This window comes from Callorhinus ursinus, unplaced genomic scaffold (genome assembly GCF_003265705.2).
Source record: "Callorhinus ursinus isolate GAN/ISIS: 27379988/994484 unplaced genomic scaffold, GSC_fseal_2.0 scaffold17, whole genome shotgun sequence".
In the NCBI taxonomy this organism is placed as follows: domain Eukaryota; kingdom Metazoa; phylum Chordata; class Mammalia; order Carnivora; family Otariidae; genus Callorhinus; species Callorhinus ursinus.
This window is the reverse complement of record NW_027397079.1, coordinates 39,521,379-39,545,073: the sequence shown is the minus strand read 5'-3', so window position 1 is coordinate 39,545,073 and position 23,695 is coordinate 39,521,379. Positions and strand designations below refer to the sequence as shown.

Here is a 23,695-nt window from a genome sequence, read left to right as displayed (position 1 = left end):
GCACCGCATAAGACTGCAATCGGCAAGCCATCTGATAGACATCTCAGCAGGAAGAGAGTTCTCACCAGCTCCAACCTACTCTTCCTTCTGGGTGAGGAGGTAACTCTGGTAGCTGCAAAGGTGTGAGCCAAGCGAATGGCAGGGCCATGCTCCCGGTGGTTCCTTTTTCAGATTTTCTGAGGGACCCCATACTGTTTTCCATAGCAGCTGCACCGATTTCTTTTTCTCCACACCCTCACCAACACTTGATATGTCTGGTCTTTTGGGGAGTAACCATCCTAATAGGTGAGAGGTAAGATCTTACTGTGGTTGATTTGCATTTCCCTGCTGATCGGTGACTGAGGACTCTTTCGTATACCTGTTGGACATTTGTATGTCTTCTTTGGAAAAATGTCTATTCGGGTCTGTTGCCCATTTTTTTTTTAAGATTTTATTTATTTATTTGACAGAGAGAGCGCACAAGCAGGGGGAGTGGCAGGCAGAGGGAGAGGGAGAAGCAGGCTCCCTGCTCAGCAGGGAGCCCAATGTGGGACTCGATCCCAGGACCCTGAGATCCTGACCTGAGCCGAAGGCAGTCGCTTAACCAACTGAGCCACCCAAGCACCCCGATGCCCACTTTTTAGTTGGATATGTCTTGATATTGAGTTTTATGAGTTCCTTATATGTTTTGGATATTAATTCTTTATCAGACATATGGTCACAAATACTTTCTCCCATTCTGCAGGTTGCTTTTTCATTTTGTTGTGGGTCTGTCTCCTCTTTAACCAACACCAAAATCTGACCAGAAGGCCCGGTTCATCAGAATCCTCTTGACACTAAACTTATAGAGGCAAGAAGAAACTTATAAGAAAGCCAGTTGATGACAAGGATGTTTCAGTAAACATAGGGCTGTCCAGGTGGCATCCTGTGTTCAGTACTCATCCCTCTGGTTCTCAGACAGCTAATCTCTGGTCCTGGATGGTGACTGCTGAGCTCAGAAAGACAAGACACCAGAAGCCCTGGAGTCAGACGAAACCAGATGAGTGCTGCTCGAGGCCACACTTATTAAGACAGGAAAGGAAACTCCTATTTTAGGAAGTTTTCTAATGACAAGGCTAAGCCTTGATAAACCAGAGAACTCAGTGAATCAGAACACACTGTCTGGCACCCAGCACCTGCTTCCTTTGGACTTGGGGCTCAGTCAGCGGGTGTTTCTTCCCCCCAAGGAGGACTGCTGAGGCTGTGCTATGGAAAGCTTGAAGCCAGGCGATGTTTTCCATCCTCCCTCGGTCCTGCCTGCCCAGTGTTCCCTCGCTGCTTCTCTTCACTGGTCTTGCACGAAGAGAGATCTAGGGTGACAGGAAAGTGATTACTCAGCTGACATCAGATTGAGTCCTTTTTATTTGTCCTTTTGCTGGCCTCAGGCTCTGATATTGGGAACATCCGTATTGCGCTTGTGAATGTTTTTATTGCACCGAAGAAACACGTGGATTGCAGTGGGACTCTGATGATTTAAAGGTCTGATGCATGTGGCTGTCTGGTAGCTCTGTTTTCTACAGTCCTTTGACTAGAAAAAGAAATCAAAGTGTGTTTTAGTCATGCTGAGCAGCAAGGGCCAGGGACTCCTTCCCTTTGCTTTGTGTCTCTGGTTGTATATATTCATGCCTTGCTTGAAAGGTAGGTTTTATTTCTGCTTTATCTCATATCCTCTTTCCAGCTACATGTGTTTGCTCTTCTTTTCTAGTTGTGCTTGATTGAGCAGAGATGAGATATTCAATGTCTGAATATGCAGAGGGTCTGCAGAGGAATTACTGCAGTTATAACTGCTAATTAATCTATTTCTTACTGGGTAGGTTTAACATGTAACATGAGATTTAGGGGGTGGGGTGGGGAGGACAATGAAACCTTGTAAACCATACCTTATTTTATTGTCCCACTAAAAATATGGTGATAATAATGATGCAGTTTTCTATCCATCTCTGCCATGGGTATATTCACCTGATTTATTTGTATTTGTATTTAATATATATATATTTTTTACTTGTGATTTGTTTGTTAGCTGATACTATGACTTAGTCCGTGAACCCTTCCATTTTGACGGTAATCATCATTGTTTTGGGAAGCATGTCATATTACTGTGCTGGAATGTGTCCTAAGAGTGAGATTATTCATTTTAAAGTTAAGCCTTGGAAACAGACAGCTGCTATTCTGTGGAAGAAAACCACATTTCCACGTGCTGTTGGCTTTGCAGGGGCTTGCTCTTCAAGACTCATGGAGGGCTTATCTACAGTGTCTGGGGGGGATGGGAATAGGGTAATGGAGAGAATTGTTTCTTGTCTGTTTTATGTAGAAATATTTCTACCATTATTGATTATAGTGGCAAGAGTGCTGTTTTACATTTAAAATTGTTCTTTCCTGCTGAAAGCTCAGAGTTTCAGTGGTTCCAAGTGCATTTGTCAAACTACTCTTTATTTAGTGATACAACAGCTATTCTTTTGTTCATTTTTGCGGAATGAGTTTTCAGTCCCTTTAATTTTCTTTCTTTCAGGGTATAAATCCCTCTGGGAAATTTGTAGAACAGTATGTCAGATGTCAAATTTGGCTTCTATAAGGGAAAATATAGAGGGGTATTAATGAAGTGAATTATGTCAAATGAAGGCAAGTAACCTACTTTTAATGCATTCTTGGAAAAATACAGACATACACATTAAGCTATTTAAAATTTAGTGACGAAAATGCTGTTATTTAAGAACTAATTTTGAATTCTTTTAAAACTATTTAAATAAGTTTGCCTCAAAAACCTTGCACTTACACAAATCTCCAAAATAATTGAATTCAAAGCTGACTTTAAAAAGGAGTATGGCTTGTTAAGATCTTAATAAGATTACTGGTTATTTCAGTTTGCTTCGTGAAGTTTCCCCAGCTAAGCACCTCACTGGTTGTAGAAACAGGTAGTTGGATCAGCGTTTTGACAAGAAAGGGCGGGACTCTTCCTTAATAACCAGAGCAGTGAGATCATGAGCTATCCTCAGTGACGTAAGCAAGAATTGGAGTTCATGCTATCCCCTTACGTGTGTGGGGCATTAGACTTTTAAAAGAGCTCTTGCCAATATTATTTTATTTGATATCACAGTAGTTCTGGGACATAGGCATTCCTCTTTTTATCTTCAGGGCAGAGGTGACCAACCGAGGCTCAGAGAGGCAAGGGACAATGGGTACAGGGGCAGTCTGTACGGGTGGACAGAACACAGGGGCAGGAGGGCTCCGTTGGCTTGGACACCCCACTGCCTGTGTCACCTGGTGATGGAAGCTGCCAGAACCTCCCCATCTGCGAGCACCCTGTCTGCTTCTTTAACTCTTCCCTCTGTTTGGCCGTGCAGGCTCTGCAGCCTGTGCATCTGAAGAGAGACTCTTCCGCGAACTGTTTTCTCATTATAACCAGCTCATCAGGCCTGTAGAAAACGTGTCTGATCCCGTCACAGTGCGTTTTGAAGTGGCCATCACACAGCTGACCAATGTGGTAAGTGCCGCCGGGTCACCGGCTCTTTCTCGGAGAAACCCTGACTCTGCGGTGGGGGTAGGGGTGGGGGTAGGGAGCAGAGCAATTCTCGACATTGTCCCAGTTACTGTATAGGGTAAATAGAGAAATTTTAAAAACACGAACAAACACACATCTACATGAGCGCAGGCCCTGCAAAGCCCTCAGGTTGGGAAGAAGACACTTCCCCATTGATGCTGTAATTACTCACATCAAGGCAGTGTCTTTCTGGAAGTGCTTTCAGAGCGAGTTTATGAAACAAAGAGGCGAAGGGGAAGTTGAAGGGAGAATACAGAGGGAGCTAACTTCATTGTGCACCTATTATGCACCAGTCACTGTGTCTACACTTAGTGGCTGTCATTTTATAGCTGGAGGGAATCTCAGTTAAGCAAACTTCTTAAGGTCCTAGACTAAAACATGGTGGAACTGAGATCTTAATCAAACCTGTCCGACTCCAAAGCTTATGTTTTTTTCACTCCATAAAAAAAGAATGGCTTTAAGCCTTCTACATTATGCAAGAAAGGAAAAAAAATCACCTTCTTTCATACAAAATTCCATCCAGCCCTGAAAAAACAGATGGGAATTTGGAGTTCTTACTTTAATTTATTGCTACTATGTTCAAGGGCAAGTAGGACTGCAGTTCTTTTTGTTTTAAGATTTTATTTATTTATTTGACAGAGAGAGAGAGACAGCAAGAGCAGGAACACAAGCAGGGGGAGTGGGAGAGGGAGAAGCAGGCTTCCTGTGGAGCAGGGAGCCCGATGTGGGACTCGATCCTAGGACCCTGGGATCATGACCTGAGCCCAAGGCAGACGCTTAACTACTGAGCCACCCAGGCGCCCGGCTGCAGTTCATTTTGAATAATCTTCATGCCCTACTTGGCAGAAGAGGAGGTAGTGAGACCTGATACTATAACCTAGAGCAGAGTTCTGGCTCCAAGGCATAGGATGGGGCTGAGCTGGCTTGGACCAAATTCCAGGAATAGGCAGGCTTAGGAAGTAGGGGGAGTGTAAGCATCTGCAGAGAGACAAGAGTGCACAACAAAGGGAGCCCCTTTCATCAGTCCCAGCCAATGGATAAGGAAGGAGCCCTCCGTCCTCCTAGGCTTTGCCCCTTGGGAAACAGTGGTGGCTCTCAAGGTTCACTGGGGAAAGATCTTCATTACAGATGTGAAGTCAGGGCCCGTGATATTTCTCCAGTCCATGCTTCCTGGTGGACGAGGCTGACCCTGGCCTGGTCCTCTGGCTTCTGGCCCAAGTTGGAAATATGTATATACTGGTACATATTGGTTTAAAAAAAGTCACATGTTTTCTTTTGTTTAGATGGGACCCACTCATTCATTTAAAAAATATTTATTTGGTACCTATTCTGATCCTCTCTACCCCCAAATAGTGTTACACTGGTTACGGGCCTCCTACTGGGCTGGGAGCCATAATTTGCTGTGGATTGGGTTGTTACAAAGTAAGTTTCACCTAAAGTCAGTACTTCAAATTCATGGTTGATATACCCTTTCAGGACATTGTTCTGAGGATGGTGGGTGGGGATGGCAGAATACAGATTTTGACATTTGCATTTGGCTGCTATCAGAGGTTTTAAAACATAACACAGCTTAAATAAAACAAGTTTATTTCTTTCTTATGTAACAGAAATCTAAAGGTTAACAGTTTAGGAGGTTAACACCAGGTGGCTTCATGGTGTTAGTGATTGCACCACTGTGTTCGGTTGCTCAGGTTAGGCACTGCACAACATCCAGGGGAAGCCAGTCACATGGACCATGATGCTTAAAGCATAAACCGTGCATGGTGACAGTGAGCAAGGTTCCCATCTTTCTATTTCATCATGTGCTTTCTTTCCTCAGTGTTGCCAAGGTAACTGCTGATTTCACTCATCATATTCACACCCTTGGTAATAAGCAGGAGGAAAGGAGAAGGGCACATAACAGACATCTGTGACTTCCTTGAGGAGTTTTCTTAGAAGTCCTACTAACATCCTTGGCTTCCTATCTCACTGACAACCTCTAGCTGTAAGGGAGGTTGGGAAATTTAGTTTTTTAAGTTGAATTTTATTTACTGAAATAATTGTAGATTCATATGCAGTTGTAAGAAATAATAGAAAGAGGGCGCCTGGGTGGCTCGGATGGTTAGACGTCTGCTTTCGGCTCAGGTCATGATCCCAGGGTCCTGGGATCGAGTCCCGCATCGGGCTCCTTGCTCAGTGGGGAGTCTGCTTCTCCCTCTCCCTCTGCCTCTCCCCCTGCTTGTTCTCTCTCTGTCTCCCTTGCAAGTGAATAAATAAAATCTTAAAAAAAAAAGAAAGAATAGAAAGATCCCTTGTACACTTTGCCCAGTTTCCCCAGTGGCACCCACTAATATGTCTTCCATTTCTAAAATTTTGTCATTTCGAGAAAGTTATATAAAAACGGAATAATATATTATGTAATCTTGTGGGATTGGTTTTTCCACTCAGTATAGTTTTCTGGACACTCGTCCCAGTTGTTGATTGTATCAGTAGTCCATTTCTTCTTGGTGTGGAGTCTTCCGTGGTATTTATGTACTGCAGTTTATTTCACTTTTCGTTGGTTGAAGAACATTTGGGTTGATTCCAGTTTCGTTCTATTACAAATAAAAGTGCTATGTACATTCGGGTTAGGTTTTTGTGTGAATGTAAATCTTTATTTCTCTGGGATAAACCTCCAGGTGTGCAGTTGCTGGGTCATGTGGTAGTTGCATGTTTAGTTTTTTAAGAAACTGCCAAAATGCTTTCCAGAGTGGATCTATCCTTTTTCATTCCTACCAGCAATATATAAGTGATCCAGTTTATCCACATCTTCACCAATATTTGGTGTTGTCACTAATTTTTATTTTAACCATTCTAATAGGTATGTAATCATATCTCATTGTAGTTTTAATATGCATTTTCCTAATGACTAATGATATAGAACATCTTTTCTTGCGCTTATTTTCCATCTGTATATCCTCTTTGGTGAAATGTTTGTTCATGGTTTTTTGCCCATTTTCTAATTGGATTGTTTGACTTTTTTTTAACTCTTCAGTGTTGAGAGTTCTTGCTATATTCTAGATACTAATGCTTTGTCAGATAAGTGGTTTGTAAATACAGTTGACCTTTGAATAATGCAGGGGTTAGGGGCGCCAGCCCCTACCATAGTCAAAATTCTTCATATAACTTTTGACTCCTCCAAAACCTAACTATTAATGGTCTACTGTTGACCTGAAGCCTTACTGATTACATAAACACTTGATTAACACATATTTTATATGTTATGTGTGTTATATTCTGTATTCTTACAATAAAGGAAGAGAAAATAAAATCTTATTAAATCATAAAGAAGAGAAAACACATTTACAGCACTGTGCCATGCAAATTCTACGTGTAAGTGGGCCTGCACAGTTCAAACCTGTGTATTCAAGGGTCAGCTATATTTTACCCTAGTTTGTAGCTTCTCTTTTCATCTTTTTCATGTGGGCTTTCACTCAAACTTTTCCATTTTGATGAGGTCCAATTTATGAATTTTTCCTTTTATGTGTTGTGCTTTTGGTGTTAAGCCTAAGAATTCTTTGCCTTATTGCAGATCCAGAGATTTTCTTTTATTTTTTTCTTAAAGCTTTATTTATGTTTTACATTTAAGACTGTTATCCATTTTGAGTTAATTTTTAATTTTTTTTTTTAAAGATTTTATTTATTTATTTGAGAGAGAGAGAGAATGAGAGATAGAGAGCACGAGAGGAAAGAGGGTCAGAGGGAGAAGCAGACTCCCTGCTGAGCAGGGAGCCCGATGTGGGACTCGATCCCGGGACTCCAGGATCATGACCTGAGCCGAAGGCAGTCGCTTAACTGACTGAGCCACCCAGGCGCCCCCTAATTTTTAATTTTTGTATAAAATGTGAGGCTTGATTTTTTTGGGCAGGGGGTGGTCTGTGGTGTCTAATTGCTCCGGAATCATTTGTTGAAAAAGCTATCCCTTTTTCCATTGAGTTGGCTTTGCACCTTTGTGAAAAATCAGTTGAGTGTATTTGTGTGGGTCTATTGCAGGGTACTCTGTTCCATCCCATTGATCTCTGTGACTAGCCCTCCACCAATACCACCCAGTCTTGATTACTGTAGCTGTATAGTAAGTCTTTTTTTTTATTTTTAAAAGATTTATTTATTTATTTGAGAGAGAGAGAGAGAGAGAGAGAGAGAGCAGAAGCATGGAGAGGGGCAGAGGGAGAGGGGGAGGCAGACTCCCCATTGAGAAGGGAGGCTGTGGAGGGCTTGATCCCAGGACCTGAGCTAATGGCTGACATTTACCAGCTAAGCCACCCAGGCACCCAGTAAGTCTTAATATTGGCTAGAGTGATCCCTGCCACCTTATTCTTCTTTGTTAAAATCATATTAGCTATTCTGGGGCCTAAGCCTTGGAATAAGCTGCCTATATATACAAAAAACCTTGCTGGGATTTTGAAAGGAATTGCATTACATCTATAGATTAATTTGGGGAGAAGTGACATTTTCACTGTTGTATAATCTTCCAACCCATGAATGCAAGATATTTCTCCATTTATTTAGCTCTTTTTTTCATCAGCATTCTGTAATTTTCAGCATACAGATCCTGTTTATGCATTATTATGTGTATATGTAAGTATTTTGTTTTATTTGAAGCAATTGAAAATAATGTGCTTTTAATTTTGATTTCTCCATGTTCATTGTTAGTATATGGAAATTAAATTGATTTTTGTATATTGATCTTGTATCCTGAGATCTTGCTGAACTCACTTATTAGTTTCAGTATTTTTATAGATTCCATGGATTTTCTATGTAGGCAACCATGTCATATGCAAATAGAGATAGTTTTATTTCTTCCTTTTCAATCTGTGCCTTTTTTTCCCCCCTTTTTCTTGCCTTATTGCACTGACTAGAATTTCTAGTACTGTGTTGAATAAAAGTGGTGAGAGTGGACATCTTTGCCTTGTTCTCAATCTTAAGGAAAAAGCATTCAGTCCTTCACCATTTAGTATAATGATAGCTGTAGGCGTTGTATAGAGGTTTTCATTAAGTTGAGGAAGTTCTTTATTCCCAGTTTTCGGAGAGTTTTTATCATGAATTTATGTTGAATTTTTGTTAAATGCTTTTTCTGCATCAATGGATATGGTCACATAATTTTTCTTCTTTACTTTGTTGACATGGTAAATTACATTGATTGATTTTTGAATGTTGAACCAGTCTTACATCTCATCTAATCATGGTGTATAACTTTTTATATATTGTTGGATTCAGTTTGCTAATACTTTATTGATAGGTTCATGACAGATATTGATCTGTAGTTTTCTTTTTTTGTATTGTCTTTGGGTTTTGTGTCAGGATAATACTTCATAAAAAATATTTGGAATTGTTCCATCCTCTTCTATGTTCTGGAAGAGATTGTATAAAATTGATATTAGTTCTTCTTTACATAGTTGGTAGAATTCTCCAGGGGGAACTTACTAGGTCTAGAGGTTTCTTTTCCAGGAGTTTTTAACTATAAATTCAATTTTTAAAAATGGCTATAGGCTATTCAGACTATCAATTTCATCTTCTTTGAATTTGGATAATTTGTGGCTTTTGAGGTTTTAATCCACTTCTTTTAAATTTTTGAATGTATGATAAAGTTGTTTATAGTATTGTCTATTCTTTGTAATGGCTACAGGATCTGTGGTGCTCCTATTTCATTTCTGATGTTGGTGAGTTGTGTCTTTGTTTTTATTTTTGTCAATCTTGCTCAAGGTCATCAATTTTGTTTTTTTTTCCCCCAAAGAATCAGCTTTTGTTTCACTGATTTTTCTCTATTGTTTTCCTTTTCAATTTTATTGATTTCTACTCTTTTTTTTTAAAGTTTATGTATTTATTTAAGTAATCTCTACATCCACCTTGGAGCTCGAACTCACAACCCCAAGATCAAGACTTGCATGGTCCAATGATTGAGCCAGCCAGGTGCCCCATAATTTCTACCCTTACCTTTATTTTTCCTTCCTTCAGCTAGCTTTGGGTTCATTTTGTGCTTCTTTTTCCAATTTCTGGAAGTAGAAACTTGGATTATTGATTTGAGACCTTTCCTTATTTATAATGTAAGCATATAATGTGACAATTTTATTTTCAGCACTGTTTTTTAGCTATGTCCTTCATGTTTTGATATGTTGTTCTAATTTTCATTTAGTTCTATGTATTTTTAAAAATCTCCTTTGCAGGGCACCTGGGCGGCTCAGTCGGTTAAGCATCTGACTCTTGATTTTGGTTCAAGTCATGATCTCAGGGTTGTAAAATCAAACCCTGCATGGGACTCCATGCTCAGTGCAGTCTGCTTGGGATTCTCTTTTTCCATCTCTTTCTGCCCCTTCCCCTGCTCATGTGCAGGCACGTGTTCTTTCTCTCTCAAATAAATAAATAAAATCTTAAAAAAAAAATCTCCTTTGAGACATCCTCTTTGACCCATGGATTATTTAGAAGAGTATTGTTTAGTTCCTGTGGGTTTAGAGATGTTCCTGTTGTCTTTTTGTTATTGATTTCTAGTTTGATTCCATTATGGTCAGAAAACACACTGTATGTTTTCAATTCTTTTATATTTTATGAGGTTTATTTTATGGCCCATGATAAAAATGTGGTTTATTATCTTGGTTAATATTCCATGCATGCTTGAAAAGTATGTGTATTCTGCTGTTTTGAGTGAAGTGTTCTATATATGTCAGTTAGATACTGTTGATTGATTATGTTCTTCAGATCTTCTCTATTTTTGCTGATTTTCTGTCTAGTGGTTCTATTGGGTGCTGAGGGAGGTGGAATTGAAGTCTCCAACTATAAAAGGGGGTTTGTTTCTTCTTTCAGCTTTATCAATTTTTGTTTCATGTAATTGAAGACTATAGTTTGGTGTGTATACAGTTAGGATCATTGTCTTCCTGGTGAATTGATCCTTCTAGCATTATGTAATGTCCCTCTTTGCCTATACTAACTGTTTTTTCTGAAGTCTACTTTGTCAGATATTAATGTAGCCATTCTCATTGGTGTATTAGAGGCCACCTGTTCTCAGGTGGGGCACCAGAAGTTCCTGTGGATCATATTCATTGTTGTCCTTGAGCCATGGTGAGCTCTGGGGATGGCTCTGTGATGCAGGACAGCCAGGATGCACAACTACCAACTCCCTTCTCAAAGTCTCTAGGCCTCTTGCTGCTCTACTTAGAAGTGTTTTTGCTGCCATACAGAATGACTCTGGCCACAGAGTTTTCTGGGTGGATGATCTTTCAGTGTTAGAGCACATCTGCTATCCCCCCAACAGCGATTCAAGACAAAGCCCCTGTCTAGTGTTTTGATGGCCTCCCATATCTGAAATGACAAACTTAAAGGCCTTTAAAGTGTAGTCCACCTGGCCTTTCTGATCTCAGTCTCCGCTGCTCCGGAAGCTAATTAATTTGAAATTGCAACTCCAATCCTTTGATGCAGGCAGGGTTCCAACTAATTTATTTTCCCAAGAAAGAGATACAGGGCAATGGTCCCAGGAATGTGGAATGGTATTGTGGGTTTCTGGCCTCCTCCAGCTGGGCAGTCTGATGGTAGTGCCCATGACTATCATTGTGGTTTGGAATTGGGTGGAGAACAAGACTTGCCAGAACAAGTCCTGATCCATAAAGTTGGCTGACGCCCCTGAGGAGGTCCATACCACACGGAGCCTCACCAGCCTGTGGACGTGTTGGTGGGGAGACAAGGATATTGTTGGGATGATATTGCCAACAGATTTGAATGATTTGAACACAGTGTACTAGTTCACAGTGTACACTAGTTCTATCAACACAGTATACTAGTGTACAGAGAGGATGCAGTCTTTGGAAGATGTTTATGACATTTACCCCTGAGACCTTTCTGGACTGCATAGTTAGTCCATTCCTGATTGGCAGCCAACGGATTTATTGACATGGCCTCTGCTGGAATCTATAGGTCACAACATGACCTTCTTATAAGCAGAAGGCATCAGCCTTAGGCTTGGGTGATTATAAAGCCATGGGCTGCTTGGTCAAGGGATAAGTATAGCCTCTTTTTTTTTTTTTTTCTTTTCCTGGCTAATAGGAAACCATGAATGTAACTCCTTTTGTTGACCTTTTAAAACCCTGGGGCTTACTATGACTTGACACAAACTCATTTGAAGGAGGAAGGTTGGCAGGGGCGTTTGTGAAGTACAGAGCAGCTCAGTGAAAAAGAGCAGGTTGGTGTCTGAGTCCTGGCCACAGCTCTGTCAACTACAGTTGAATTCATTTACTCTGGGGGTGTCCATGTGTCTTGTAAAGCAAGATTGGTAAGTTTTTTTAAAATTTTATTTATTTATTTGAGAGAGAGAACAAGAGGGAGAACACAAACGATGGGGAGGGACAGAGGGAGAAGGAGAAGGAGACTGCCCACTGAGCAGGGAGCCCGACATGGGGCTCGATCCCAGGACCCCGAGATCATGACCTGAGCCAAAGGCAGACACTTAACAACTGAGTCACCCAAGTGCCCCAGTTGGTAAGTTTTAGGAATGCACTGCTGGCCAATGGGAATACCCAATATCTTCCAAGCTGTTGTGCTGTAAGGTTGTTAAAAGTTCTGATATGTCTTCAGTTTTCCCACTGAAGGCTGGTAGCTGCTTAGGAACACATTATATTTGTTTTCTTCCTGATAGCTCCATGACTCTTTTCAGGCCATTTAGGTACCGGCTTAAACTACCTCCTCAGAGAAGACTTCTTTGACCATTCTGTCTAAAACAGATGTGTGTGCATATATGTATGCACATATGTAAGCACACATACACACATGCACACACACACCACTCCATCCCTCTCTATTTTTCTTCACAGGATTTATAACTACCATACATTATATTATATATCTATTATTGATTTTTTTGTCTCCCCAATTAACAGTTTAGACACATGAAGGTAGGGAATTTTTCTACCTGTTTACTGCTGCAGTCCCAGCATTTATAGAGCACATGGTAGGTACTCAATAAATATTCAAGTAATGAATGATTGAAACAATCAGCATGGCTTGGATGAGAATTGGGATGTGTTGCAACGGAGTGGTAGGTCCCAGCTGGAAAACTCCATGGTGACCTGAAGCTGACTTTTCAAGGGGCAATTGGGCTCAGGACTCAGAGTCTAGAGAGTGCCGAGCACAGTTGAGGAAGGGAGGTTTTCAAGGACTGAGGACGAAGATGGTAAAATCAATGAACCAGGGTCTGATACCCATCACCATCTGCAGTTCCTCCCTCCCTCCTTCCCACTGCCCCTTCTCTTCCTCCTTTCATGGAATCAGAAACCTTTACAGGCTGTGGTGATCAGAAAGGCTTCACAAGGGGTGCTGGGTGGTTCAGTCAGTTAAGCAGCTGCCTTCAGCTCAGGTCATGATCCTGGAGTCCCAGGATTGGGATTAAGCCCCTTGTCGGGCTCCCTGCTCAGCGGGGAGTCTGCTTCTCCCTCTCACTCTGCTCCTCCCCCTGCTCCTCCCCCTGCTTGTGCTCTCTCTCACTCTCTCTCAAATAAATAAATACAATCTTTAAAAAAAAAAGAAAAAAGGAAGGTTTCACAGGCGAGGTGAGACTTAAATCAGATTTGAAAGACAGTCTTTAAGCCACATTTTCTCTCAAAGTCAACAGGGTTGGAACCAGATGTGAAAATATCACATTTCTGGTTGTATTTTATAAGTTGCTTTTTTAGTCCTCTTTGTTTTTCTCTCTTAGTATAAATAACTCAAATTTGGCTCTCTCTTATTGTAATTCTTGTTCTAAGATCCACCTTAATTAGCAAGTACATTTAAGGCTAAAAAATATTATTTCTTTTTCCCAGGATGAAGTAAACCAGATCATGGAAACCAATCTGTGGCTACGTCACGTATGTGTCCTTCCTTTGGATGTGTCTTACTCATGTGCCAGGCTAACAATGTCTAATGGATAAATTTCACTAGCATTCCCTCTTTCCATCTCCAAATTATGACAGAGCATAAAATATTATCTGTCTCCAAACCCTAAAATTCAGCTCCGGTAACAGCTGCTTGATGCAAACTTCACAGGTGCAGAAACATGGTGATAAAGTTCTCTGGGATATAGAGACCTGTCCCTTCTGGTTTCTGCCCTCAAGTCTCCTATTTTTATCTGTAACTTGAACCCCAGAGTCAGATGCTTGCCCACTCTTTGATCCTGTTGCATCAGGCCTAGGGAAGTCAGGAACTGAGTATGAGAGTAACTGGGTTAGATTCCCACTAGTGGATTTTATCAGTTATACCATCTCATGCTTCCTTCTTGCCTTAATCTTTTACACAGACTTTGTAACAAACTCATCATCATACACTTGAACTATCTTTTTAATATTAGAAATGAGTTGCTATTCCAGTGTGAATATAGTCTATGGAACATAGAAGTTGAGTTTATAAACTTGGCCCACTAATTAATAATCAATAGTTAATTATCTAAGTCATATTTGCCAAAATCAGCTCAGCTACCTAGCCCCCTATTCCACATGGATTTACTCTCTCAACTTTTGATAGAAACCAATGTATTCTTGGGCGCCTGGGTGTCTCAGTTGTTTAAACTTCTGCTCAGGTCATGATCCCAGGGTTGAGGGATCAAGTCGGCATTGCTCCCTGTTCAGCGAGGAGTCTGCCCTCTGCCCGTTCCCCTGTTTGTTCTCCCCTTCCCTCCCTCTCTCTCTCTTTCACACAAAAAAAGAAAGAAAGAAACTAATGTACTCTTTATTTACTTTTTTAAGTAGGCTCCGTGCCCAGTGTGGGGCTTGAACTCATGACCCTGAGATCAAGAGTTGCATGCTCTACTAACTGAGCCAGCCAGGTGCCCTCTAATGTACTCTTTAAATCAGAACTTACTTTTTCCAAAAAACCCTGCTAAACCAACATAGAATTAACATTGGAAGAAAGTTACTAAGAATTTTTTATTGAACTGACTTCTTCTGCCTTTAGATCTGGAATGATTATAAATTGCGCTGGGACCCAGTGGAATATGATGGCATTGAGACTCTACGTGTTCCTGCAGATAAGATCTGGAAGCCTGACATTGTTCTCTACAACAAGTATGGGCTTTTGGCAGCAGTCGTCTCTTTCCAAAGTTGCCTTCGGTACAGCAAAGGGGGTGTTACTAATGGTGTCTAGTTTATTTTGCAGTGCTGTTGGCGATTTTCAAGTCGAAGGCAAGACAAAAGCTCTTCTTAAATATGATGGCATGATAACCTGGACTCCTCCAGCTATTTTCAAGAGTTCCTGTCCTATGGATATCACTTTTTTCCCTTTCGATCATCAAAATTGTTCCCTGAAATTTGGTTCCTGGACATATGACAAAGCTGAAATTGATCTTCTAATCATTGGATCTAAAGTGGATATGAATGATTTTTGGGAAAACAGTGAATGGGAAATTGTTGATGCTTCTGGCTATAAGCATGACATAAAATACAACTGTTGTGAGGAGATATACACAGATATAACCTATTCTTTTTACATTAGAAGATTGCCAATGTTCTATACCATTAATCTGATCATCCCCTGTCTCTTTATTTCATTTCTAACCGTGCTGGTCTTTTACCTTCCTTCTGACTGTGGAGAAAAAGTGACACTTTGTATTTCAGTTCTGCTTTCTCTGACTGTGTTTTTGCTGGTAATCACGGAAACCATTCCGTCCACGTCTCTTGTGATCCCACTGGTGGGTGAGTACCTACTGTTCACCATGATCTTTGTCACCCTGTCCATTGCGGTGACTGTGTTCGTGTTGAACATACATTATCGCACCCCAGCAACACACACCATGCCCAAGTGGGTGAAGACGGTTTTCCTCCAGCTGTTACCCCAGATCCTGATGATGAGGAGGCCTCTGGACAAGATGAGGGAGACAAGTTCTGATAAAAACTCCAAAGGCATTTCCAGTAGGTCCACCAAAGTCAGCTTTGATCACTGCAGAGAGACCAAACTTCCTAAAGCATGCTGCCGCGGTCGTAAATCAAGTGAGCTTGCCGCCAGCAAGAGAAGATTAAGTCATCAGCCTTTACGGTGGATGACTGAGAATTCAGAGCGCTCGCCTGATGTCGAAGATGTAATTAATAGTGTTCAATTCATAGCAGAAAACATGAAGAACCAAAATGAAACAAAGGAGGTAGGTATGTGGCTCCTCTGGCCTGTCCACCCGTAGCAGGCTTAGAGGCACTTTAGAGACCAGGGCGGATCTTCAGCATGAGTTCTGTTTCTAAGGGAGCATTACTCTAAGACCGAGCTTGGTTATTATGCAGTTATGGGTGAAGTGGCCTGGGGGTTGGGTGGAGTAAACCATAGTCTCACTGCAAACCTTCACCTCTGGAAATGTTAACTCCAGTGAAATCTGGTTAAAATAAACATTCAGGACATCCTTGGTTAATGAAAGTGTTTCTTAAAAACAGTGGCAGAGGGAAGGGTGAATGGGGAGATCTGCCCCGCCGAGCAGCCTGCAGTCTGAGAGTACTGGGGGAGGGGACTGAGTCCCCTCTTCTCAACCCCACTTCTTCCACTGGAGAGGGATTTAGGTGCGGATTGGATGAGCCTCAGGGATATTTTTAGCATCAGCATAGTCTGCTTTTGTTGTCCAGAATAGCAGCAAGGACCTCCCCGAGCCTCCAAAGAGAGAGCTCAAGAAAATCATGCCAGTTTTCCATTTCATCAGGATGACTAGCTGAGGGCATCTGAAAACCTGTGTCAGGTGTCTGGGTTTGACCTCATACTGCAGCTGCCGGTATCCCTATCTCCTAGAGAAAGGATGTCTCGAGACCTGAAGTCTGCCCCATTGGTGCAGGGGACAGTACTGTGATTGCGAGTCACAAGGCAGGGGTGGGGGATGTATCATGGGACAGGTGAGCCTAGAACTGTACCTTCATGGTGACAACTTCATAAAATGGTGGAGGGAAGAGTAGTTGACTTAAACACCATGGGGTAGGGCCCTCAAGACACCACCTGAGACGTAGGCCTCAGGCATAAGTTGGAGGCATGATCAATTGGAAGTCAGAATCCAGAAGCGTTACAGGATTTTTTTCCTCCATCGGTGCTGGCGGTTCTTGGTCACGTTGCTGTTTTAATCTGATTGACCATCCCCGTGCCTGTCATCCAATCAGGTTTCTGTCACATGGGAAAGGGTGGAGGGCTCCTTCCAGGGTGGGGTAAAATCCTTTTAAGGGTGGTTCCTTTTAGGGCGAAGGGGGGGGCTGGTCCCCGCCTGCCTGCCTTCCAACTATATTTCATCAGAAGGACATGAGAAATGCAATGAACTCCCCACAACCAGCATGACTTTGCAGTCTAGAGGGCTGCCTATTCCCGAGAAGGGGGCCCTCCATCATTCCTCACGTCCTGCACCCCCTCCCCCAAACCCATTTCCCAGACTAGCCAAGAAGTCAAAATATCCAGTGGTGCCAATGGCAAAAGTTGAGCTATCTGAGCAAAAGTTGAGCTATCTCGGGAATGCTTTTTGCAGGAAAAGACCTTTGTGCTCACTCGGTAGCCATCTGCATGAGGCTTGGAAGGGCGTATCCATGCTCTTCAGACAAAGTTCTGTGAGCTATACAGGCGACATGGCTTAACCAGGTTAAAACCAGTATTTGCTTTAAAAATTGCCAGGGAAGTCTTCTTTGAAAAGGAAGCAGCTTATTTATGAGACAAAGCACATTTTCTATGGTTTCAATATATTTTTTAAATTTTTTTACTTTTTGTTTGCCTTTCAGGTAGAAGACGACTGGAAATACGTGGCCATGGTGGTGGACAGGGTATTTCTTTGGGTGTTTATAATCGTCTGTGTGTTTGGAACTGCGGGGCTATTTCTACAACCGCTGCTAGGGAACACAGGAAAGTCTTAAGGATGTATTTTCCTTTTAGCTTTTGAAACTTACAGATGCTGTATTTGTTCTTTGTTCCCAACCACCAGGAAAGGGACATAAAGCTTTCCATCCAACTCCTGCATATACTGAAGCTGATGGCTAGATGGAAAAAGAGGACTTTATTGCAAATCAGGAGGCTGAATGCCCTCCTTTGTAGCACGGAGGAGTACTTTAAGATGTTTTATAACACTGGAGCCCAGAGTTGGCAGCACCCACAAGCTTCTCTTCTCTGTACATGTCTGACTTCCAGGGACACGAATGACCCATAATACAGTGAACCATGTAATCAACATCAGGCCATGCTAAAAAGGGGTACCCTTGTACCTCCAGTTTCCACTGCTTATCATCCAGACAGGAAACTCCAGCTTGCACCTTGCAGCAGCGCTTGGGAACTATTACACGCTGGCTTTCTTAGGCATGCCTCTGGGCTGTAGTCAGACACGTCAGCATTATTTTATATATTAATTGGCAAAAAGTAATAGCAGGTCATCAGGGTGTATCTCAGCAGGCTGCGTCTAATTAGCATTCATCGGGCAAGAAACTGGAGTGGTAGCCCAGCACTGTGCTGGGCATTGTGAAGGCAACAAAATAGGGCCTGTCCCCAAGTGCTTGCAGCTTTTTAAGAAAAGTCATTAACACCAAGATCTCCAGGACCAGGTAGGGCGGGGGGAACGTGACTAGAACAGCTGGAGTAGGAAAGCTCGACGTGCTGTGGCCACGCAAACGTGAAGCAACTTCTACGGTGGGTGAAAGAGCTGGCTGTTCTTGTCAGCTGTTTCCATTTGTTTGTTGTAGCTGAGACTCCAGATAAAGTTATTTTTTCTGTAAGAAATTGTGTTCTGGTACCTTTTGGAGCAATACCTTTTCTGAGAGGGACACTTTGGGAATTCTGTTTCAGTCCCTCTAATTTATCTTCGTATTTGTTATATTTAAAAAATGTATTCCAAAGCAGAAAAAAATAAATCTACTTAACAAAGGCACTCCTTTTGTTCTTGCCTCTCCTCATCTTGTCCTCGTCTGGGCACGCACATTATTGTACACTTCAATTTTACCTTTCAACTTTGTATTTTGATGTTTTCTCAAAACATGTCAGCAGTATTTCTCCGTGATGTTACATAGGCTTGAATGCGGGGTGTCCCTCTCGCGTGGGGGCCGGCGGCGCGTGGTGAGAGAATTCAAGGGAGGCAGAACAAGGGAGGTGGCAGTTTACTGAATACACCTCAAGGCAGCTGAGGGCAGGACAGCAGAGAGAGACTGTCCGCCATGAGGCGGTGCTGAGGGGCTCTAGGTATAGGGCGGAATGAGGGAGGCATGGAAACGAATAGGATTTTCCCTGTTTTGGTAACTGTGCCTGGGTGTAAGTAGCCCATTGGTCAACTAGGGCCTACGGCCATTTCGAGGTGGGTGGCTTCCCGAGCCTGCTTGCACTCAGCCCCGTGGTCACCGGGGGCCCTTGGGCCTTGCTCGGGTTGCCATTGCTCAAGCCTGCGGCCTACCAGCGGCCTCTACGCTGACCTATACTTTTTATGATTGCACAATCTCCGTTGTGTTGATACACCAGAACTATTACCTCATGCTCTTTCTTCCTTGTCTATCTCAACCGGGAGCCTCAAGGCACTCTGTGGCACACCGGGCAGAGGTCATTAACTTGAATTTCTCTGTTTTGAAGTATTTTTACTGCCTTTCATATTTGTGATCATATCTTTATTTTTTATCTTTCTTATAATGGTTTGGTTTACTTGATACCTTTTTTTTTTTTACTCTTAAGCCAAATTGATATTTCATATTATTATTTAAAAAGTTTTATTTATTTTTTAAAAGACTTTATTTATTTGAGAGAGAGAGTACCAGCAGGGGAAGGGGTAGAGGGACAAATGGACTCCGCGCTGAGCACAGAGCCCTGAGCTTCAACCCAGTGTAACAGGATTTTTTTCTCCATTGGTGCCCGCGGTTCTTGGTCACGCTGCTTTGAAGAATGAAAACGTAGACCAGACAGAGTGGTGAGCAGCAAAGCGAGGTTTATTGAGCGATAGAAAAGTGATAGTACAAAGCTCCAGAGGAGGGAGGGGACCCAAGAGGGTGGCCACCGGAATTTCCAGGTCTGGGGTTTTTAGGACTTGTTGGTGGGCTGTTTTAATCTGACGAATCCCCCCCATGCCTGTCATCCAATCAGGTTTCTGTCATATGGGAAAGGGTGGAGGGCTCCTTCCAGGGTGGTATAAAATCTTTTTAACGTGGTTTTTTCTTAGGGTGGGGGGGCCCCTTGTCCCCACCTGCCTGCCTTCCAACTATCCTTCATCACCAGGACCCTAAGATCATGAACTGAGTCGAAATCGGACACTTAACTGACTGAGCCACCCAGGCACCCCTAAAAAGTTTTCATAGTGGCAAAATGCACATAACAAAATTCACTGTCTTCACCATTTTAAGTATGCGGTTCAGTGGTATTCACCACCATCCATCCACAGAACTCTTTCATCTTGTAAAACTGAAACTCTGTAGCCATTAACAGCAGCTCATCCTATCCCTACCACTCTGTCTGCTCCTGGCAACCATCCTTCCACTTTGTCTCTATGAATCTGACTACTTTAGGGACCTTATATGAATGGAATCATATAGGATTTGTCTATTTCTAACTGGCTTACCTCACTAAGTATAGTTTTTAAGGTTCATCCATATTTTAGTATGTGTCAGCATGGTTTTGCTTTTAAAAAATAATTAATTTTAATTGAAGTACAGCTGACATAAGAATTTATTTGCTTCTTGAGGCTAAATAATATTCCATTGTATGTACTTACAACATTTTGTCTAACCATTCATCCATCAATGGACATTTGAGTTTCTTCTACCTTTTAGCTATCAGGAATGACGCTGTTATGAATAGGTGTGTACAAACATCTCCGAGTTTCCCATTCTTTGGAGTATATATCCAGAAGTAGAATTGTTGGGTTATATGGCAGTTCTATTTTTAATTTTTTGAAGAGCTGCCATGCTGTTTTTCCACAGTGGCTGCACCATTTTACATCCCCACCAATAGTGCACAAAGTTTCCATTTTCTCCACATCCTTGCCAACATTTGCTATTTTCTGCTCTTTTTGCCCCCTTATAGCAGCCATCCCAATGGGTGTGAAGTAATACCTCCTTGTGATTTTGATTTTCATTCCCCTAATCATTGGCATCTTTTCATGTGCTTACTGTACATTTGTATTTCTTCTTCTTCTTCTTTTTCTCCCCCCCCATTCTTCTTCTTCCTCCCTTCTTCTTCTCCTTCTTTGCATATCTTTTTTTGGAGAAATGTATATCAGGTCCTCTGCACTTCTAAAAATCAGGTTGTTCTCTGTTGTTATTGAGTTGTAGGAGATCTTACATATTCTGAACATTAACCCCTTATTAGATATAAAAACAAGACTTGTAAGAAATGCAAAGCAGGAAGATGGGAGGAAAATGCTCCCAGCCAGGAGCAGGGAGACCCCAATCCTGACTTCTTTACACATCCTTTTATACATGAACATACCTCAGACTTTCCAGCCCAGCTTGCCAGAATTTGCTCAGTGATCCTCAGAGGAGAGAGGATCTTGTACTCACAGGTAAGCAAACCAGCAATATGGATTTAAAAGAAAGATAAGCATGTGAATAAAAGGGAAGTCACAGCGTTTGTTCAGAAGAACAAGGGGAAGCATGAAGATAGTAAAACATAAAGAATTCTTTGTTAACTGACATTTTTAACTTTTAGAATTGACTTGAAATTACCCTGGTTATGGTTTCATTATCAATATCTGTGTGTGTGTGTGTGTGTGCATGCGCCCCTGTGCGCATGCACACACTCACACAAGTGCACATGCATGGGAGTGTCTGTGTACCTGAAATATAAGATCAGTGACTTTTTTTTTAAAGATTTTATTTATTTATTTGACAGAGAGAGTGAGAGAGCATAAGCAGGGGGAGCAGGAGGAGAGGGAGAAGCAGGCTCCCCGCTGAGCAGGGAGCCCGATGTGGGGCTCGATCCCAGGACCCTGGGATCATGACCTGAGCCGAAGGCAGATGCTTAACGACGGAGCCACCCAGGCACCCAAGATCAGTGACTTTTAGGGATGGAATGGAACTCATAGATTGTTTAGCCCAACTCTTTTTTTTTTTAATCTCAAAAGGTAGAGTGGCTTGCCCGTGATCACACAGCTAACAGATGCCACATCTCCAGATTCTTTCCTCATTTCCCTGACCCCAGTACAATTCAGTGGCTCTTGTGAGAAGAGAATCACCTGAACTTGTCCATCTTCTTCCCTCAACACCCCCACGCTTGCCTTACAAGGTGGGGAGAGCCTCGCACTGGCAGGAAGGAAGACATGTAATGTAAGTGAGATGTCAACCAGGTTAGAGAGGTGAAGCTGCACATACTCCCTTATTTGGGGAAGGTCGTATTAGTGTCAAAGTTTATTTTAACAGTGACAGGGGATACAGGTATGGGCGTGGGTGCTTAAACTTCTGATTTTTTGGGGGGGGGTTTTAAATTTTTATTTCAAAAGCTTGGATAGCTTCAATATCCAGGTCGTGGCAAAATCAGGACACGTGTAAAATACCTTACAATACATTAGATTCCCAAAAGGTACCAAAAAGTACAGTAAAATTAACACTTCCATTAACAGGAAATGTATGACACAAATAATATAAAATTAAAAGGTGAAAAAAAGGTGACACTGGTTTCCTAAGATACAGTTTACTCTTTACAACCAGGGTCCACAGGTCCAGGCGCGGCAGCAGGAAGCAGACCCTGGCAGCTGGGCTCTGGGGGACCTGGGCATACAATCAGTCAGCCCCTCACGCCGCTCCGGCCTCGGAGACCCCACACGCTGCCTACAACAACTAGAGCTCTGGAAATAGTCAACAGGAGAGTGATTTCCAAGGGGGAAATTTTAAATAAGATGCACATGGGACAGGCCATAGAAAGTATGCCAAGTTAAATTTGGTACGTAATTGTGTTCACTCGAGATCCAAACAAGCGTGTGCGATCGGTCGGGCGTCCTGCCGAAGCCTCAGTATGGCTTGTAGCTGTTCTGGTGGCCACCGCGGCGCTGGCTCTTCCCGTAATTTGTGCTGCCCTGACTGTAGTCGTAGCCGGGGCCGTAGCCGTAATAGCCGGGCCCGTAGCCCTGCTGATAGCCGTAGCCCTGGTTCCAGTAGCTGCCGTAGCCCTGATTCCAACTCTGACTCTGACCTCCGCTGCCACCGCCGCTGCCTCGGTTCCCCCGGTTGCGGCTCCCACGGCCCCCAGAGCCATACTGCTGCTGCTGATAGACCTCTTTGGGCCGGGCAACCTTGATCTCACACTTACTTCCACTGATGGTATGGAACTTTTTCTCCAGAACTTTCTTCACAGGTTCCTCTTCGTTAAAGGTGATGAAAACAAAGCCTCATCTTTTGTTCAACTTTGGATCCATTGGAAGCTCAATGGCCTCGATCTCCCCAAACTCGCGGAAGTACTCCCTAATCTTCTCCTCAGTGGCTTCAGGATTCAGACCCCCCACAAAAATTTTCTTTACCGGGTCCTTCTTCATGGCCATGGCCTTTTTGGGGTCAATGACACGGCCATCCAGCCTGTGTTCCTTCTGGTCTAGGACCTTCTCCACACTGGCTGCGTCTTTGAAGAGGATAAACCCAAACCCTCTTGACCGGCCGGTGTTGGAATCCATTTTTATTGTACAGTCAACGACCTCTCCAAATTTGTTAAAGTAATCCTTCAGGTCCTTTTTGCTGGTATCCCAGCTCAGGCTGCCAACGAACATTTTTCTGAAACGGTAAAGACACGTGCCAACGAGCCTCACAAGAAAGCCGCGATCTGAGAAGGGCCGGGCCCGACGAAACCTTCACCGCCAAGGCTCAGAAGCAAAGCCGCCACCGGAGCATGGGCATGCCCTCAAGAGTCCCCAGGGCTCCTCCCTTCGGGAGGGGTCACCCAATCCGCCCAGTCTTCACTACCCTCGCACACAACCCGGACCCGGGAGAAGCTTCAGCCTGCTCAGCCCCCGACGGGGCAGGGGAAGGAAGGGCACTCTGGCCTGGGGTAGAGGCCCCGAACCCTCACAACTGGAAGTCATTGGACGAGCATGGAGCACGGAAGGCAAAGGGCCGCCGGCCCGGCCTCACCCCCCCACCCCCCAGCCCCGAGAGCTCGCTCTCAAGGAACTCGAGGCTTCCAAACTTCTGATTTTTTAAAGAAAAACTAAAAATCCAGCTTTTTATATAAAGTCTCCTAGTTTTAAGTTGTGGCAACTAAGTTAAGAAACAAGAATAAAAT

The 23,695-nt window shown here is 42.9% G+C and overlaps 1 protein-coding gene and 1 pseudogene across 4 annotated transcripts; one reads left to right on the top strand and one right to left on the bottom strand.

Moving 5' to 3' along the window:
* Nucleotides 1-1,139: 1,139 nt before the first annotated feature.
* On the top strand, nucleotides 1,140-18,376 carry CHRNA6 (cholinergic receptor nicotinic alpha 6 subunit). Of its 4 annotated transcripts, none has more exons than XM_073902577.1 (7): nucleotides 1,140-1,497; nucleotides 3,360-3,499; nucleotides 13,357-13,401; nucleotides 14,483-14,592; nucleotides 14,672-15,666; nucleotides 17,255-17,292; nucleotides 17,451-18,376. In XM_073902577.1, exons 3-7 carry the CDS (start codon nucleotides 13,375-13,377, stop codon nucleotides 17,670-17,672), a joined length of 1,392 nt encoding a protein of 463 aa, XP_073758678.1. In that variant the 5' UTR covers nucleotides 1,140-1,497; nucleotides 3,360-3,499; nucleotides 13,357-13,374; the 3' UTR covers nucleotides 17,673-18,376. The 4 variants fall into 4 exon arrangements, with proteins under 4 accessions (XP_073758678.1, XP_073758676.1, XP_073758675.1 ...); XM_073902575.1 differs by having other exon boundaries at nucleotides 1,140-1,656; nucleotides 14,684-15,666; XM_073902574.1 differs by having other exon boundaries at nucleotides 1,140-1,656.
* A 3,513-nt stretch (nucleotides 18,377-21,889) lies between these two features.
* On the bottom strand, nucleotides 21,890-23,260 carry LOC112834735 (heterogeneous nuclear ribonucleoprotein A/B pseudogene; annotated as a pseudogene).
* Nucleotides 23,261-23,695: the final 435 nt, after the last annotated feature.

Bases quoted from the DNA above. Each gene is read 5' to 3' on its own strand.
- CHRNA6 (XM_073902574.1), top strand. From the start codon at position 1,578: ATGCTGAGCAGCAAGGGCCAGGGACTCCTTCCCTTTGCTTTGTGTCTC. The intron at 3,500-13,356 runs GTAAGTGCCGCC...TCTTTTTCCCAG, and splicing joins TCACACAGCTGACCAATGTG to GATGAAGTAAACCAGATCAT. The intron at 13,402-14,482 runs GTATGTGTCCTT...TTCTGCCTTTAG, and splicing joins CCAATCTGTGGCTACGTCAC to ATCTGGAATGATTATAAATT.